The sequence below is a fragment of the Heteronotia binoei genome, chromosome 1 (assembly GCF_032191835.1).
Source record: "Heteronotia binoei isolate CCM8104 ecotype False Entrance Well chromosome 1, APGP_CSIRO_Hbin_v1, whole genome shotgun sequence".
Classification (NCBI taxonomy): Eukaryota; Metazoa; Chordata; class Lepidosauria; order Squamata; family Gekkonidae; genus Heteronotia; species Heteronotia binoei.
In genome coordinates this window covers 227230919-227248017 of record NC_083223.1, presented here as the reverse complement: position 1 = coordinate 227248017, position 17099 = coordinate 227230919, and the positions used below count along the sequence as shown (strand labels likewise).

At 42.5% G+C, this 17099-nt stretch overlaps 1 protein-coding gene across 3 annotated transcripts in view; it reads left to right on the top strand.

The window, feature by feature from the left end:
• Nucleotides 1-17099, top strand: part of FBXO11 (F-box protein 11) — a 170676-nt gene that overhangs the window by 70620 nt on the left and 82957 nt on the right. For all 3 annotated transcript variants that reach the window (XR_009555909.1, XM_060248910.1, XM_060248908.1), the window contains exons 2-3: nucleotides 10550-10677; nucleotides 12441-12522. Coding sequence is in view for 2 of the 3 variants with exons in the window: in XM_060248910.1 (XP_060104893.1) it covers nucleotides 10550-10677; nucleotides 12441-12522 (210 nt within the window). In the remaining variant the exon portion in view is untranslated. The remainder of the gene's footprint in view (nucleotides 1-10549; nucleotides 10678-12440; nucleotides 12523-17099) is intronic.

The following is a 17099-nucleotide window of genomic DNA, read 5'->3' as shown; positions in this document are numbered from 1 at the left end:
AAAGGTCTCCTGTGCAAGCACCAGTCGTTTCCGATTCTGGGGTGACGTTGCTTTCACAACGTTTTCACAGCAGACTTTTTACGGGGTGGTTTGCCATTTCCTTCCCCAGTCATCTACACTTTCCCAAGGTACCATCTAATCTAAAAGGATGGTGACATGGTTAGTCAAGAAACCCATAAAAGGTTACCTTAAAAAAATTAGAAGGCTTGCCCAAACAAGGAAAACAGAAAGGAGCATAGGTTCTGGCAAAAAAAGTAACTTGTGATAAAGTGAACAAAAAGAGAATATGAGCTAAAACATTAAGACAAATGTGCTGCTGGTCTATAGAAATGGGGTTTCTAGACATTAGTGATTGTTCATGGAAGCAGTTTGTCATGGAGCTAACCAGAGATATATGAGCTCTTGACTTGGTTCTGAGTTGTAGTCAGGATCTAGTTTGAAATGTAGATTTTGTTGCACTAATTTGCTGCAGTAACCACAATACTTTGAAACATTTCTTCAGATATATTGAGAACAGCAAACTGGCTAGGGAGTTGGGCTGTTGGAAGATAAAAGAGCAAAAGCATTACTTGAGGAAGATAGGGAGATGACAAAGAAACTGAATGAATACTTTCCATTCTTACTGTGGAATATGTGGGGCATATACTGTTTTGAGCTGATATTTTTGGGAAAGGTTATCTGAAGAATTTAGCAACTGGTCTCCTGCCTCTCTTCCTGTGACCTAATTACAGTGATCCATACAATGAGCACCTCCAGGTTGGATCTATTGTAACTCTCTTTACACAGTGCTACCCTTGAGACTGGCCCAGAAACCTTAACTGGTCAAGAACCGGACACGTTTTCTCACTGGGACACCAGTAAAAACCCATATAGAACTGGTATTCCTCCAACTGCACTGGCTTCCAGCTGAATACTGGATCAAGTTCAAGGTTCTAGTTTTAACCTTTAAAATCCTATGTGGTCCAGAAACAACATATGAACATATGAAGCTGCCTTATACTGAATCAGATCCTCAGTCCATCAAAGTCAGTATTGTCTACTCAGACTGGCAGAGGCTCTCCAGGGTCTCAAGCTGAAGTTTTTCAAGCCTATTTGCCTGGACCCTTTTTAGATGGAGATGTTAGGGATTGAACCTTGGACCTTCTGCTTACCAAGCAGATGTTCTACCACTAAGCAACCATCCCTCCCCGATGTATCTTCAGGACAGTTTCTCTCAGTGTATCCCTCAAAGAGCTTCACACTCTATGGATCAATACCTCTTGGTAATCCCCAGCCCAAAAGATATCTGCTTAGTCTCAAAGAGCCAGAGCCTTTTCATTTCTGGTGCCAGCTGGGTGGAACACTCTCCCAAATGAGATCCAGGCCCTGCAGGACCTAATACAGTTCCACCTGGCCTGCAAAATGGATATATTCTACAAGGCCTACAGTTGAGGTGGCAGAATTCCATCTGTATTGGCCTCCCCTGCTTTTACCTCTTTCTATTTTTCTTATACCAACTTGAGTTAGTATTTTATCATCTATGGTCACAGAGATGTAGAGTTCTGAGAGTAGCTATTGTGCTATGGATTACTGTCTAATGGTTTAGGATTAACTGCTTTTATGTAGGTTAATTTATTGTTATGTATGGTTTTTACTGTGTTTACAATGTTATATCTATTGTAGTAACCTGCCCTAAGCCTTGCTGTGTAGCAGAAGGTGGGCTAGAAATCTAAAGAAGTGATCAATAAAACACTGTTACATCAATATTTTAAAATAATACTGTTAATCTAATTCATCATACTGCTAAACTGCTTTACTGAGCTCGTTTGGGGAGGGTGGGATATAAGTATGATTAAACAAACAAACATGGCTTGAATCCAAGCTTTGGAGTCAATAACTAACAATAGTGTTGCCATTGAATTTGACTAGTTAGAAAAATACTTCTAAATGCTACAGAATACAGAATATTTTCAGACGTTTAATCCAGTAATATGTCCAGGAGTCTGCAAAGTATATTGTTTTCTGTCAGTCAGGGTTCACATATAAAGACAAACCTTATTTGTCATTACAGCATCAAGCCGGGGTGGGGATCCTCAGGCTCATCTTTCCACTTTCTCTTTCTTCCTGGCTCAGAAACTAATTCCGCTTTTGCTGTAAAGTATAGTTTATCCTTATGCCCAAACCACAAACTGTTCCAGTTGTTCAAAACCAGCATTCCAAACTATGGTTTAATTCCAATTTACAGGGAGGAGATAAAAATCAGTTTTTGGTTTGATTTGACAAAATGGTAGTTTGCCATGCCTTTGATTGATTTCTGAGCCTTGTAAGGGCATGGGGGAAGGGAATACAGAGGTTGAAGAACACTTGAAGTTTGTTAATATAATTGGACAGTGAAACTTGTTGCTTACCTGTCCTATTATATTAGATTGAATGTTTGAAAGGGTATGTTCAATGAATAAATAAAATCAAAAACCTTGTTTCAATTAATTTAGCCCTTCCATTTTTTGTGGACTATGAAGCCCAAAGTGCAAGTTCAGAATTAATGGATCTTGGACACTGACTTACTGAGAGAAATATTGACACTATGCTAGTTTTTAAAAGCATGTGTTGTTTACTGACAAATAAGTATGGGTTCCGGGTGGATAAATATATGTGATAAACTTTTGATGAGTTAAGTGTTGTCACACTGTTTATATTGTTTCTTTATGTTATTGGGATATTTGTTTTCCTCCTAAACACAGAAGTTTTTTCTGCTGGTTTATGAACTGGCCAAGATCCAAAGTATTGCTGTATGCAAAAGAACTGCAGAGGGCTTGGACATGGCCAGTAGGGGATATCTTTTGTGATGTGGCATACCCCAGTGTTTTATCAGATTGGTTTAACACCACCATCCCCATTTCAGTAGAGGTTTGTCATGAGGCAAGGCAGGCTGCTTTTTGAGAAGCAAATGCTCCTAACCTTCTTGCTTGAATGGAAAAAGAAGTAGAATTATTTTAACCTAGAACATTATTTCTGAACCTTGAAAAGAAAGGATTTCTGTGTATTCACATAAGTGTAAACAATGAACACAGTAAATGCATGTTCAGTGTGTGTGTGTGTGTGTGAGAGAGAGAGATACACTTAGGTCTTGGAGACAAGACTGGACACAGTATCTGGCACATACAGGAATGTGCTGCAGAGTAAGCATGTAAAGCAGATGGGACAAAGGTGAAAAGCTTAATAGTTGAGTAGCAAGGATAATTAAATAGGCAGTATAGAATAGGTAAGTATTAAAGTGGTGTCTTATTTGTCCTTTGTTGTTCATGATCTTCAAATATTTCTTAGTTAAATATTTCAAATTAAATAGGTTAACTAGTTTTATACAGGTGTAACACATGTTCATATAAGTTTGATAATATGGATAATATTACTGAAAAAAGAAGAGAAGATATTGGATTTATATCCTGTCCCTATACTCTGAATCTCAGAGTCTTAAAGTGGTAACAATGTCCTTTACCTTCCCCCCCACCACAACAGACACCTTGTGGGGAGGGTGGGGCTGAGAGAGCTCTTATAGCAGCTGCCCTTTCAAGGACAACTCCTACAAGAGCTATGGCTGATCTAAGGCCATTCTAGCAGCTGCAAGTGGAGGAGTGGGGAATCAAACCCAGTTCTTCCAGGTAAGAGTTTGCACACTTAACCACTACACCAAACATACCTGGAATTTCCTCTTTTACAAGGATCACTACATAAAGCAATTAATTAAAGGAGGCTTACTAATTTAACTAAAATGGTATGCAGTTCTTCACGTATTTGTTCCTATTCTGAAGTTACTGTTCAGTCACCAGTATAGCAGTTATTGCAGGTCTCTTGCTATGTGTGAAATATGTGATTTAAGTGTGCAGCTGTCAAGTAAGTAGAAGGCCAGCAGTCAAATTACAGTGTAATAGTAAGAACACTTCCCTGGAAGTAACCCCCCATTTAATAGACTTATACAGGATTCTGAGTGAAGTTGCCTGGGACTGCACTGCTGCACTTTTAAATCCCAAGTAGGCAATCTGCATTATGCATGCCAGAAATGATAAAGGCAACATGGCTTTCTAGTACACTTTAACTGGGAGTTGGGAAGATGGTGGAACATACCTTTTATTATAGGCCCGTTTCTCCCAGAATGTTCTTAGCTATGTTGTTTCATACTTAGTAGAGCATTACAGCAGAGGCAAAATGACTCCAAAATAGTGGGGGTGAGGACTGGATATGTCTTATTATTATTTATTAGACGATGAATTGCTGTATCCTGGCTAGTGCTGGAGTCAAGACAATGTACAACAGTTGGTCAAAATACAATTATTTAACCAGTAGAATCGATAAAACCAGTTACTACCTCAGGCTGGATAAAATGACAAGTACTTGTGATTTCATACTTGTAGTGCAGTGGCATACCAAAGGCAGGGCAGGGTGTGTGTGTGCTCTGTCCCAGGTGCAGCTTCAAGGGCCCTTGAAGCTGACATTGTGCTGTATCCAGTAAGCATCTTTCCTTTTATTTTTAAAATGTAGTTCTGGTTGCAGGCACTCTTGGCACAGGGAAATCTGAGCACTAGGATCAGCTAGACTTCTCTTTCTCCAAGTCTGAAGCAAAATTGCTTAACAGATTGTACAACCAAGCCAGCATGTTGATAGCTATTACAGCTATAGATATTACAATACAGCCTGCAGGTTAGCTCAGCCAGATCTTACAAAGCAGTGGTTGTGATGTTACAGCAAGATAAAACAATCTTTCCCTCTCTTAATTTCTCTCTCTTTTCCACATTCCTCTCATTCATTTCTGTCTCCCTTTACCTAATTTTTCTGTGCAACCTCCCCCCTTATTTTCACTTCTTGGTCTTAAGACCTTCTCATACCTTTCCTGCTTGGTGTCAAAATGTATTTAAGAGTAGTATAGTAGCAAACCTTTGTTAATATTATTAAGAGAAGGTACTGGGTTTGCTGGGCATTGTATATTGCGCTGGTTCTGTTGGGCTTCCACCCCTCCTGGTTTGGACTGTAATTTTGTTTGACATTAGCTGGTGTTGCCACAGTGGCACTGGTACATTGCTGGGCTTGCAAAAATGCCTCTCCTTCAGTTTCTACTGCAGAGATTCTCTGGTTTGACTATACTCTTTTGGAAACAATGGGGGATGGGGGCATTGTCTTTGGGAGATAGTGTGTTTCTTAACATCTGGTCTGGTGAAGTCTGTGATCACTATTTTGTGGTACTTTGGCTAGTGTTAGTGAAAATTAGCACAAAGGTAGATTCCTAGCTCTCAAAAATGCATCATAGATGTTTGGGATGGTCAGCTCTTGGGCTTTGAAACGGAGAACAGAAGGGCCCCCCCCCCACACATACACATAATGCCCTTTCAGAAAACTAGTGGTGTGAAGGCTAGGAATGAGTTTTGAAAGACTTCATTCTGAGGTTTGAGGGGCTGCCTAAAATTCTGAGTTGTGATAGCTGGGGAACTGCTCTTTGTTTGGTTGAGTGGGCTAAAAGTGAAAGAGATTGAGAGTGATTTGAGAGTGATTGCTGCTGATTGTTTAGGAGTGCCTCTGCTCCACCCTCTTTGCATTATAAGCTGCGCCTTGCCAAAGGCTGAGCACATCTCACAGAGGTCTGAGAGGAGCAGAACAGAGCAGAGCAGCTCTGATAGCTGAGATAGCTGGAGAAGTTGCTGAGAATTTCTGAGTTGAAAGACTTCATTCTGAGGCTTGTGGGGCTGCCTAAAATTCTGAGTTGTGATAGCTGGGGAACTGCTCTTTGTTTGGTCTTTGTTTGGTTGAGTGGGCTAAAGGTGAAAGAGATTGAGAGTGATTGCTGCTGATTGCTTAGGAATGCCTCTGCTCCACCCTCTTTGCATTTTAAGCTGCGCCTTGCCAAAGGCACGAACCTTTGGCGTGAGCCGAAGGGCGAGAGCTAAAGGGCTCTTGGCCTGGGGGCTCCCTAAGGACCAGGAACCCAGATCCATGATTTCCTTGTTCTCCCAATAAGGCAAGTTGATCCTCCAGAAGGGGAGCCACTTAAACAAACAGCATTTAAAGAGGACTGTATATTATATATATATATATATATATATATATATATATATATATATATATATATATATATATATATAAAATGAAGATAGAATGCCAGCAGGGGGGTGGGGGCTTTCCAGTGTTTTGCACTGAGTGTCACATGTATGACTATCTGCCCAAAGGACAGAAGTCTTGGGTGTGTGCTCGATGCAAGGAGCTCCTGGTCCTCAGGAAACGAGTTCGTACCCTTGAGGCTGAGGTGACTGCCCTGGAGAAGCAGAGACGGTCAGTTAGGCACTTGGGGAAGACTCTCGGGAGCTTATTAGATGAGCCCCGCTCTGAACGTAGCAGCCCCGTTGCTGCCAGAGAGCGTGAGGGTCGAGAGGGAACAGGGCACCGTGCCGAGGATAAGGGGAATGCGCCCTCAGAAGGGACCTCTTCTTCGGTTGGTGAGCGGGAATCATTTCGCGCCAAGGAGCCATCCCTGAGCAGGAGGAGAGGGGTTTTTTTTGGTAGTTGGTGATTCGATCCTTAGGGAAGTAGACAGCTGGGTGGCAAAACCGCGTATTGACCATATGGTGACTTGCCTGCCTGGTGCGAAGGTAGCGGACATTACGCGTGTAGGAGATAGGCTGATAGTGCTGGGGAGGAGCCTGTGGCCGTGGTGCATGTTGGCACCAACGATGTGGGGAAATTCAGTTGTGAGGTCCTGGAGGAAAAATTTAGGCTGCTAGGTGGGAGACTTAAGGCCAGGACCTCCAAGGTAGCCTTCTCGGAAGTCCTACCTGTTCCACATGCAGGGCAGGAGAGACAGGCACAAATTAGAAGTCTCAATGTGTGGATGAGACGTTGGTGTAAGGAGGAAGGGTTTAAGTTTGTTAGGCATTGGGATGCTTTCTGGAACAAACGGGAGCTGTACAAAAGAGACGGTCTCCACTTGTCCCCGGATGGAACCAGGCTGCTGGCGCTTAAAATCAAAAAGGTGGCAGAGCAGTTTTTAAACTAAATCTTGGTGGAAAGCCGACAGAAGATGAAATGTCTCTGGTTCGGGAGGACTCATCTCAAAGAGATGAAAGGTTGGCTGCTATTTTTCTACCGGGTAACGGATCAGAGTTGTCCACTGTGATGGTGACAAGCAGTATGGACTGTCTGCCAGAGTCTCGAGGTGGCAGGAGGAAGGTGCCGGGCCTAGCTTGCCTGGGAAATTATAGATGTTTGTATGCAAATGCTAGAAGTATTCGAAGTAAAATTGTTGAATTGGAATGCTTAGTGTTGGGAGAAAACATAGGCATTGTGGGAATTTCATAAACTTGGTGGAATGAGGAGAATCAGTGGGACACGGTGATTCGTGGATATAAGTTATATCGGAAGGATAGGGAGGGAAGGGTTGGAGGTGGGGTGGCTCTGTATGTCAGAGAGGATATACGATCCAGTAAGACTGAGGACAGAGAATTAGATTCACTTTTAGAAATGCTTTGGGTTGAAATAGAGGGCCCAAAAGGAAATTTAACTGTGGGAGTTTATCGCCCACCAAATCAAAAGAGAGAGGACGATTATAATATGATGGAAGGCTTAAAGATAGCAGCTAAACATAAAAACTGTGTCGTAATAGGTGATTTTAACTACCCGCAGATTGATTGGGTCAATATGTGTTCTGGTCGAGAGAAAGAGATTGAGTTTCTTGATACACTCAATGACTGTGCTATGGAGCAGATGGTCTCAGAACCTAGCAGGGGTGGGGCGATCCTGGATTTGGTCCTAAGTAATGCCCAAGACTTGATGAGAGATGTAAAAGTGATTGTGCCGCTTGGGAGCAGTGACCATAATGTTATTGATTTCACCATTTTATAAATAGGGAGTTGCCCAAAAAGACGGCCACAACCACGTTTAACTTCAAAAGGGGTAAATTCTCCGAGATGAGGAGGAATATGAGGAGGAAACTGGAAGGAAAGGTAAATACGGTCAAAACCCTTGGGGAAGCTTGGAGACTATTTAAAACTACAATCCTAGAAGCTCAGATAAAATACATACCACAAGTTAGGAAAGGCACAAACAGCCATAAGAAAAGGCCTGCATGGTTAACAAACAAAGTAATGGAAGCTGTAAAAGTTAAGAAGGACTCGTTTAAGCGGTGGAAAACCAGTCCAAGTGAGATTAGTAAAAGGGAACACAGGCTGTGGCAAATCAAATGCAAGACTGTGATCACGTAGGCAAAAAGGGACTATGAGGAGCATATTGCAAAAAACATAAAGACCAACAATAAAAAATTTCTTCAAATATATTAGAAGTAGGAAACCAGCCAGGGAAGCAGTGGGGCCCTTGGATGACCATGGGGTCAAAGGATTACTGAAGGAGGATAGGGAAATGGCTGAGAAGCTGAATGCATTTTTTGCCTCCGTCTTCACTGTGGAAGATGAAAACTTTTTCCCAACCCCAGAACCACTTATTTTGGAAGGGGTGTTGAAAGACCTGAGTCAGATTGAGGTGACAAAAGAGGAGGTCCTACAACTGATAGACAAATTAAAAACTAATAAGTCACCAGATCCGGATGGCATACATCCGAGAGTTCTGAAAGAACTCAAAGTTGAACTTGTGGATCTTCTGAAAAAAATCTGTAATCTTTTATTGAAATCTGCCTCCGTTCCTGAGGACTGGAAGGTAGCAAATGTCACCCCCATCTTTAAAAAGGGTTCCAGAGGAGATCCGGGAAATTACAGGCCATGTGGACAAAGGATAGATGTTGTTTACTTGACTTACCAATAGATGTTGTTTACCTTGACTTCCAGAAAGCTTTTGATAAAGTTCCTCATCAAAGGCTCTTTAGAGAGCTTGAGAGTCATGGAGTAAAAGGACAGGTCCTCTTGTGGATCAAAAACTGGCTGAGTAATAGGAAGCAGAGAGTAAGTATAAATGGGCAGTCTTCGCAGTGGAGGACAGTAAGCAGTGGGGTGCCGCAGGGCTCGGTATTGGGTCCCATGCTCTTTTAACTTGTTCATAAATGATTTAGAGTTGGGCGTGAGCAGTGAAGTGGCCAAGTTTGCAGATGACACTAAATTGTTCAGGGTGGTGAGAACCAGAGAGGATTGTGAGGAACTCCAAAGGGATCTGTTGAGGCTGGGTGAGTGGGCGTCAACATGGCAGATGCAGTTCAGTGTGGCCAAGTGCAAAGTAATGCACATTGGGGCCAAGAATCCCAGCTACAAATACAAGTTGATGGGGTGTGAACTGGCAGAGACTGACCAAGAGAAAGATCTTGGGGTCGTGGTAGATAACTCACTGAAAATGTCAAAACAGTGTGCGTTTGCAATAAAAAAGGCCAATGCCATGCTCGGAATTATTAGGACAGGAATTGAAAAGAAATCAGCCAGTATCATAATGCCCCTGTATAAATCGATGGTGCGGTCTCATTTGGAGTACTTTGTGCAGTTCTGGTTGCCGCATCTCAAAAAGGATATTATAGCACTGGAGAAAGTCCAGAAAAGGGCAACTAGAATGATTAAAGGGCTGGAACACTTTCCCTATGAAGAAAGGTTGAAACGCTTGGGACTCTTTAGCTTGGAGAAACGTCGACCTTGGGGTGACATGATAGGGGTTTACAAGATAATGCATGGGATGGAGAAAGTAGAGAAAGAGGTCCTTTCTCACAATACAAGAACTCGTGGGCATTCGATGAAATTGCTGAGCAGACAGGTTAAAACCGATAAAAGGAAGTACGTCTTCACCCAAAGGGTGATTAACATGTGGAATTCACATGCCACAGGAGGTGGTGGCGGCCACAAGCATGGCCACCTTCAAGAGGGGTTTAGATAAAAATATGGAGCAGAGGTCCATCAGTGGCTATTAGCCACAGTGTGTGTGAGTGTGTGTGTGTATATATATATATATATATATATATAAATATAAATATTTTTTGGCCACTGTGTGACACAGAGTGTTGGACTGGATGGGCCATTCTCTTATGTTCTTATCTCACTGCTGTAGCGCATACTGAAGTGGCACTGTCTCATAAATGTCCCTGATTTGTTTCACACTTGCCAAAAAAGACGCCCGCTACTGTTTTGAGGCAATCGAGGACATTTTGTAATCGTGTTAACATGTCTTGTAATTAACTGAGGCTGGATAAAATGACAATACCGGTGTATTTTATTTATAGCTAATGGTATTTGTAATGCTAGACGGCTTTCCCTCCTGTAAATGGTCATCACTGTGCTTAGGAGAACAGTGTAACAATATACTTGTAAATTTGAGTGGTTTATTACATAACAATATATAAATATAACCAGGGTTTTTTTGTACCAGGAACTCCTTTGCATATTAAGCCACACACCCCTGATGTAGCCAATCCTTCTGGATCTTACAGTAGGCCCCGTACTTAGAGCCCTGTAAGCTCTTGGAGGATTGGCTACATCAGGGGTGTGTGGTCTAGTATGCAAAGGAGTTCCTGCTACAAAAAAAGTCCTGAATATAACACCTTTTTTTGTTTAATTGCGTTAAATTATTTAATGTAATAATGTAAGGTGTGTGTTTGTGTGTTTTGCAGATGATGATGTACCTGCAGATATGGTTGCAGAAGAATCAGGTCCTGGTGCACAAAATAGTCCTTACCAACTTCGCAGAAAAACTCTTTTACCTAAAAGAACAGCTTGTCCTACAAAGAACAGCATGGAGGTATTTCTAAAATAATCATGATATGTCCTTTAAGCAGATACATAATGCAATGGCTATGATTAGAGATGTACATTTGAAAAACAAATCGGTATTTTTTAGATTTAAGATTTCATGAACGGTTTCCACATCAGTATTCTGAATTATTTGAGTTTCCAATATCATGTTGGGATTTTCAGTTGTTAGTTTGTTTTATCTTTTTCAGAATTCCAGAATTTTTCTGGTTCATTATTTGTCTCTCCAGCAAATTAGCTGGCTAGCAGGCTTGTCAAGGCTGCCTTTGATGTGTGGGTCATACATGGTCACCAACATGTAAACCACCTGCTTGATGAGAGGTTCTAGGCAGGATTTGATTCCTTCTTGCAGTAAATATATTTCGGGTCCTATGCTGCTGCCCTAATATTTGCACTATCAGTCATCATGTAGCCCATTGAGACATTCCTGCCTACCTATGTCACTAGCTGCATTTTGAGGGCAGCAGAGATGTTATTATTATTATTATTATTAATTTCATTTATATCCCGCCCTCCCCCACCTTGGCAGGCTCAGGGCGGCTAACAGCAATCCATAAAAACACACCATAATAAATAAAACATTAGAATTACATTATAGAACAATAAAACATTAAAACATTAAATTAAAAACCAGTCTAGTAGATGTTGGCCACTTTTTGTGCCTCATCCAGTACCTCAGTGTGGAGTAAAGCCTGGCAATGGCCAGTCTGGCAGCCCCTTTCACTCTGCCTAGTGATGGTGCCCTTTCCCGACCCTGAACATCCTTGGGTTGCTACCAGAACACACTCAGTGAGATATATGCATGTTGTGACTGAGGGCAGGTCCAAATGTCAGATGTAAAGTTCACAGTTCTTCCACAAGTGCAAAACGTTTGTGCTTTCACATGATCCTTTGCAGTCCTAAACATGGTCCTGCTCAGCTTGCTGCAAGCAGGGATAGGCAACTTAAAGCAACCTGTGGAACCCAGAATAATCAACAATAGGAAAGGGATGCGTATCTAGAGAGATCATCTTGAGACAAATTTAACAACAGTAACAACCTGGGAAACCCCCTGCCCCAGCACAACACCTTTAAAGATTAAAAACCTTTTAGAAACAGAGAAAATACAGTGCAGTTAAAAATTCTAAAACAAGCCTATAGAAGATAACCCAACAGGACAAGCCTTTTAGACACTTAAAAAACAGTACAAAAGAAAAACAAGGAAACTATTTTTAAAACAGTCAGAAAGAAGAAAAAAGGCATTCTCCCTCTCAACTACAACCCTCAGGCAAAAACAAAAAACACAGAAAAACTTGAAATAATATTAAATGATGTTCACTGTGGGAAAACTACTCCTGAAGATGTCCAGGTACTGAGGAACAAGGAGGTCTTCCCTAGTAGCAGGTTACCAGGACTCAAAAAGTCAAAACAAAAAAAGCCCCTCTAGACCTGAAATGGAGTCAAGCTGTGGGCCAGCTTGGAGAGCTGTCATGATTGGGCAGACAGTTCTGGTACTCCTCTTAATGTCTGATCCGATTGCCTGGAAGAGCTGTCTCCTTCTGCCACCCTCCTATTGCCTGGTAAATTTACAAAATGGAAGAAAGACAACTCTTTTAAAAAACCCAACAACTATCTGAATATACATTCTAAGCCATGATCCTTTGCCATACAGTGGGAGGGAGTCCTACATATGTGAATGCAAAAGAGAAGAGGGCCTTGAGTGTTTTAGAAGAGCTGCATCTTGGCTAATCTTCTTTTCTGAAAACTTGCTAGGGTGCCTCTACTTCTGCTACAGAGAACTTTGGTCATCGAGCAAAACGTGCAAGAGTATCTGGAAAATCACAAGATTTATCAAGTAAGTTGCCTGTTATTTATTTCAGAAAGCAGGTAGTAAAAAAAATGGCAGCACCTTGGAATGCTTGGGTTTTGACAGAACCTCAGGGTAGCCGACCTTCAAACTCTTCTTGGTAATTGAACATGTTATGAATGAACAGTAGTGGGTGGCAAAGACCGTTTGCTTTCTTCTCATTTAAGGAGAGGAGAACATCCTGACATTTGGGTACTCCTTCTTCCAGAATCCGTGGAGGTAGAATATTAGGTAATACCTCCCCCATCCCCGCAGGAGGTGTACTTCCTTCTTAAGTTCTTTTCCTGCCTCCTTTGCATGTGCAGGACTCAGAGGAGCTCCAGTTGCTTTTGACCTTTTTTCTGCTGTGGAGTTCCTTTTTAGGTAATCATTTCTTTCCTTGTGTGCCTTAGTTTGTGTTTTTCTTCTCAAATGCTTTCGTTGGAGGGAGGGGGTAAACAACCCCATCCCTGTTAGTCCTCCCATTCCACCTCTGCTCTGTTTGGAGTGACTAGCTACCACTAAACCCCTGCAACTATATCATTTGAATTTAAAATGACTGACAGATTCACAGATGTTTTAGGGGTTATCATGCTGGACAACAGAGGGCTGCAGAAGCAAAAGCCAAGGTGTAAATTGGCTGCTTCCAATTTAAGAGCTTCAAGAAAATAGTTCAGCCAGCTTTGAGATCTTTGGTGCCAGAATCCTTCCATTATCTCGCAGCACCTGCCACTTCCTCTGCAACACAAATGCAGACTGATCAAGAAGTGATTCAGGTGGGTAACCTTGTTGGTCTGAAGCAATAGAACAAAGTTCGAGTCCAGTGGCACCTTTAAGACCAACAGTGTTTAATTTCAGGTATAAGCTTTTGTGTGGTTTTAAAGGTGCCTCTGGACTTTGATCAAGAGGTGTGTGCAGGTCAATCCTGCTTTCATGGGCCCTTCAGCAGCACAGATGCAAACTGATCAAGAGGTGGTGAGTGTGCAGGTCAATCCTGTTTCCCCAGGAAGAGGTGGATGTCTTTATTGCCCCGGTGGGTATTTCACGAGTGGCTGATAAACTTCTTTAATAATCAAATGGTCAGAAGAGAGCAGTCCCAGGACAGAAAGAGACATGGTTCTTTGGGTGCCCCCCCCCCCCGCCCACCTTGTCAGCCTACGTCGCACCTAAAAAGCAGGCTACACGGGGCCAGATTCGAATTGCCAAAAAATCCTTTTGGCCTACTAAATGGGGCACAAAAAAGCCCTTCCCTCACCTCTTCCTGGGCTTTTCCCCAAGGTCTTCCCATCTGGGGGAGCATATTTATAACTCTGATTCTGAGCTTTCGGAGTCAGACTCAGAGAGGATGGGGAACTATCAGATGCAGACCCTCCTCAGCAGGCTACTCAGTCTCACAGACTGTTTTCTCATGAGTTGCCACCATTATTCTACAAGCTTATAAAAAGTCTGCAACTTCACCCTCTCCTCAGGGAGATCCAGAGGGTGAGGATGTGGCCACAGAGGTGTTCATAACCTTAACCTTGGGGTTCGACCTTTCCATTTCTTCAATTTTTCACTAAAGGATGTCAAGGACTGGATTGAAACAGTGGCAGCCTTATGCAGAGATGAAGTGATGACCTATTCCATTAGAACTTCAGCTGCCACCTTCCTCATGGCTAGAACCTCTATCATGTGGCTTTGTAAACTCATGAGGGAAACGCCCAGTTTATCAAGGAAACTCACTGACTACCTCTCTAGACTAGAGAGCTGCATCCTTCATGGCTGATGCCAGTTTTGATTCTGTGATATTTTCCTGAAAGGCTATGGCCTCCACTGTGGTGGCAAGGAGGAATTTATGGCTGAAGAATTAGACTGTGGCTAATGTAGCCACATGGCCTTTCCTGGGGGTAAGCTGTTTGGCAATACCTGGATGATACCCTAATAGAGACCAAGGATAAAAAGAAGGTAGGGCTGTTCCCCCTCTGTGGCAGAGGACCTCTTGATATGGTGATTCCTACCTTCCAATCAAGGGAGGTTGGTACTAATATTCAGCTTCCTCCTTTCACAGTCACATGGGTGTCACCCTCTTCAGTTTATTTCTTGCCTCAGAAGGAAGTGCAGCTAGGCAAATAAATTCTGCCCTATGCCATTTACTTTTTATTTCTTTTCCTCCTTTTCCCTCCCATTGATTCTGCCTCGCTTGCTCTCCTTTCTCCTCTCTCCCTCCTTCTCTGTGGACCATGGAAATGTGGATAGCAAAAAAACAAAAACAAAACTGCAGACTCCTGAATGCACTTGACCACCTGGAGGTTGAAAGGAGGTGCTTCCTATGACTGGGATACAGTCCTGATGTAGTGGAGACTCTACTGGCATCCTAAAGAAAAGCCCTCAACAGAATATACTTCTTGCAAAGCCTTCGTACTGTGGTGCAGAATAAAGGAGGTTAACCCATTAAAAGCATCACTTGCCTCAATTTTAGAATCCCTGCAAGATGGAGTCAAGAGAAAGCTTAAGGTTCCCACACTGAAATGGCAGATAGCTGCCTTAGCTACTGTTCTGCCCCATATCAATGGAGTGTACATTTCCTGTCATCCCCATATCATCCACTTTATTCAAGGCGTGGCTCTGAGGGACCCACCACAAACTCACAGATTTCCCATGTGGAAACTTCACATTGTCCTCTCTGCTCTCACCAAACCACCATGTGATCCAGTGTTTATTCCCAAGGTTAATTCTGCGTTCCACAGATCCCAAGAATTTCACCTAACGTTGTTCTGTCCAGAGGTTAAGCATCCTAGGGCAAAGACTTGGCACACTCTTGATCTTAGAAGAGCCCTAAAATATTACTTACAGTGAACCAGCTTCTAAAGTATTACAGTAAAAAAGAATGATATGTTTCTCTCCAAACAAGAGTGTCAGGGCGGCCATAAGCAACACCATCAAGGTTTGCATCATTGAGGCCTATAAAGGCTATAATAGTGCAGTCCCTTCAGGTATCACAGATCATTCTGTCCAGAGTGCTGCCACTAATGCGGCATTCCTTTGTCAGGCATGCTATCATCAAAGAAGCCTGTAAAGCAGCAATCTAGTCTTCGCTATCTGCCTTCATCAGACTTCAGAAAATTAACACACACTGTTCAGCCGATGTCGCCTTCTGCAGAAGAGTGCTGCAGAATGTCATAAGTGATGGTGAACTGAAGATACTGCTCTGGGAGATCCCTATCAAGATGTCCTCCATCTCAGAGGGAGAACCAACGATTGGATACTTACCGTAAAGGATCCTGCTCCTCCCAAAGTCATTATCAGGAAGACAATAAAGCAGGTTTTTCTTCTTGTCTCAGCCTTTGTTCACCTGTTTTTTCTCCTACTGTAGAGATAATAGCTTAAGTCTGCATTTCTAGTAGAGTTGCCAAACTGAAGAGGGTAACCCCCACGAGGCTAAAGACAGGAAGCTGAAAATTAATTCCTGCCTTCCTTGATTGGACAGTGGGAATTATCCTATCAAGATGTCCTCTTTTCCTCAGAGTAGAAGGTTCCTTCACAATAAGTATCCAATGGTCTGTTTTCTTCCAAGAAAGAGGATAGATGACAGAAGGGGTTTAACTCCCAGTCCTTTCATATCTTCAAAATTTCTCTCAGATTCCATACAGACTAAAAGACTGACCTGGTCCAGCCCAAAGTCTTCCTTCAGGTCCAATTCTCAGTCCATATAGGGCAAAACTTGGGCAACAGAGGCAACGAACCTTGTCCACAGAACTCCTGACCCCAGGCCTCCACTAGTAGGGGACAGACTGGAACTCTTCTAGCAGAAATGGACTGCATCCATGTCCAAAACTTGGGTGCAACACACTACCAGGCAAGGTTGTGCCATTGAGTTTTCTCTTTCCCACATGAGCCTTTATTACACTCCCTTCATTCCAACAAATTCATTATATAAAAAAAATCATAATAGAGACACTAAAGTCAATTGCAGAGGTTATTATATTAGGGGACTTCATGACATCCATAGAACTCAGAGGCTTACCTACACATCCTAATTTTCCCCCACACCGAATTACTTCTGCTTCGCTTGTGGAAGCCCCTGCCCTTAGGACTAGCTTTGGCCCTGAGGGTGTTCACAAAGGTGATTGTTGCCCTTGTAGCAAACCTCAGATCCCAGGACTCCACATGCATCCCTTTTTTGGATGATCTTTATTTATTTTTATTTTATGATTTGTATCCCGCCCTTCCCACAAAAATGGCTCAGGGCGGCTCACAACAGACAATAAAACAAAATTTAAATTAACATTTACATATATAAACAGTTAAAATAGTCAAAACATTTAAAACCTTAAAACATCCAGTCTTATAACAATATAAATAGCAAAAGTCTAGTAAGCTACATTTGTTTCCCATCTCAGTTAGGTGTAAGCTAGCCGGAAGAGGGTTGTCTTACAGGCCCTGCGGAACTGAATAAGGTCCCACCGGGCCCTCACCTTCTCCGGCAGCAGGTTCCACCATGTAGGGGCCATAACAGAAAAGGCCCTGTCTCTAGTTGATTTAAGGCGGACTTCTTTTGGCCCAGGGATAGCGAGAAGGTTTTGAGTTCCCGACCTCAGTACTCTCTG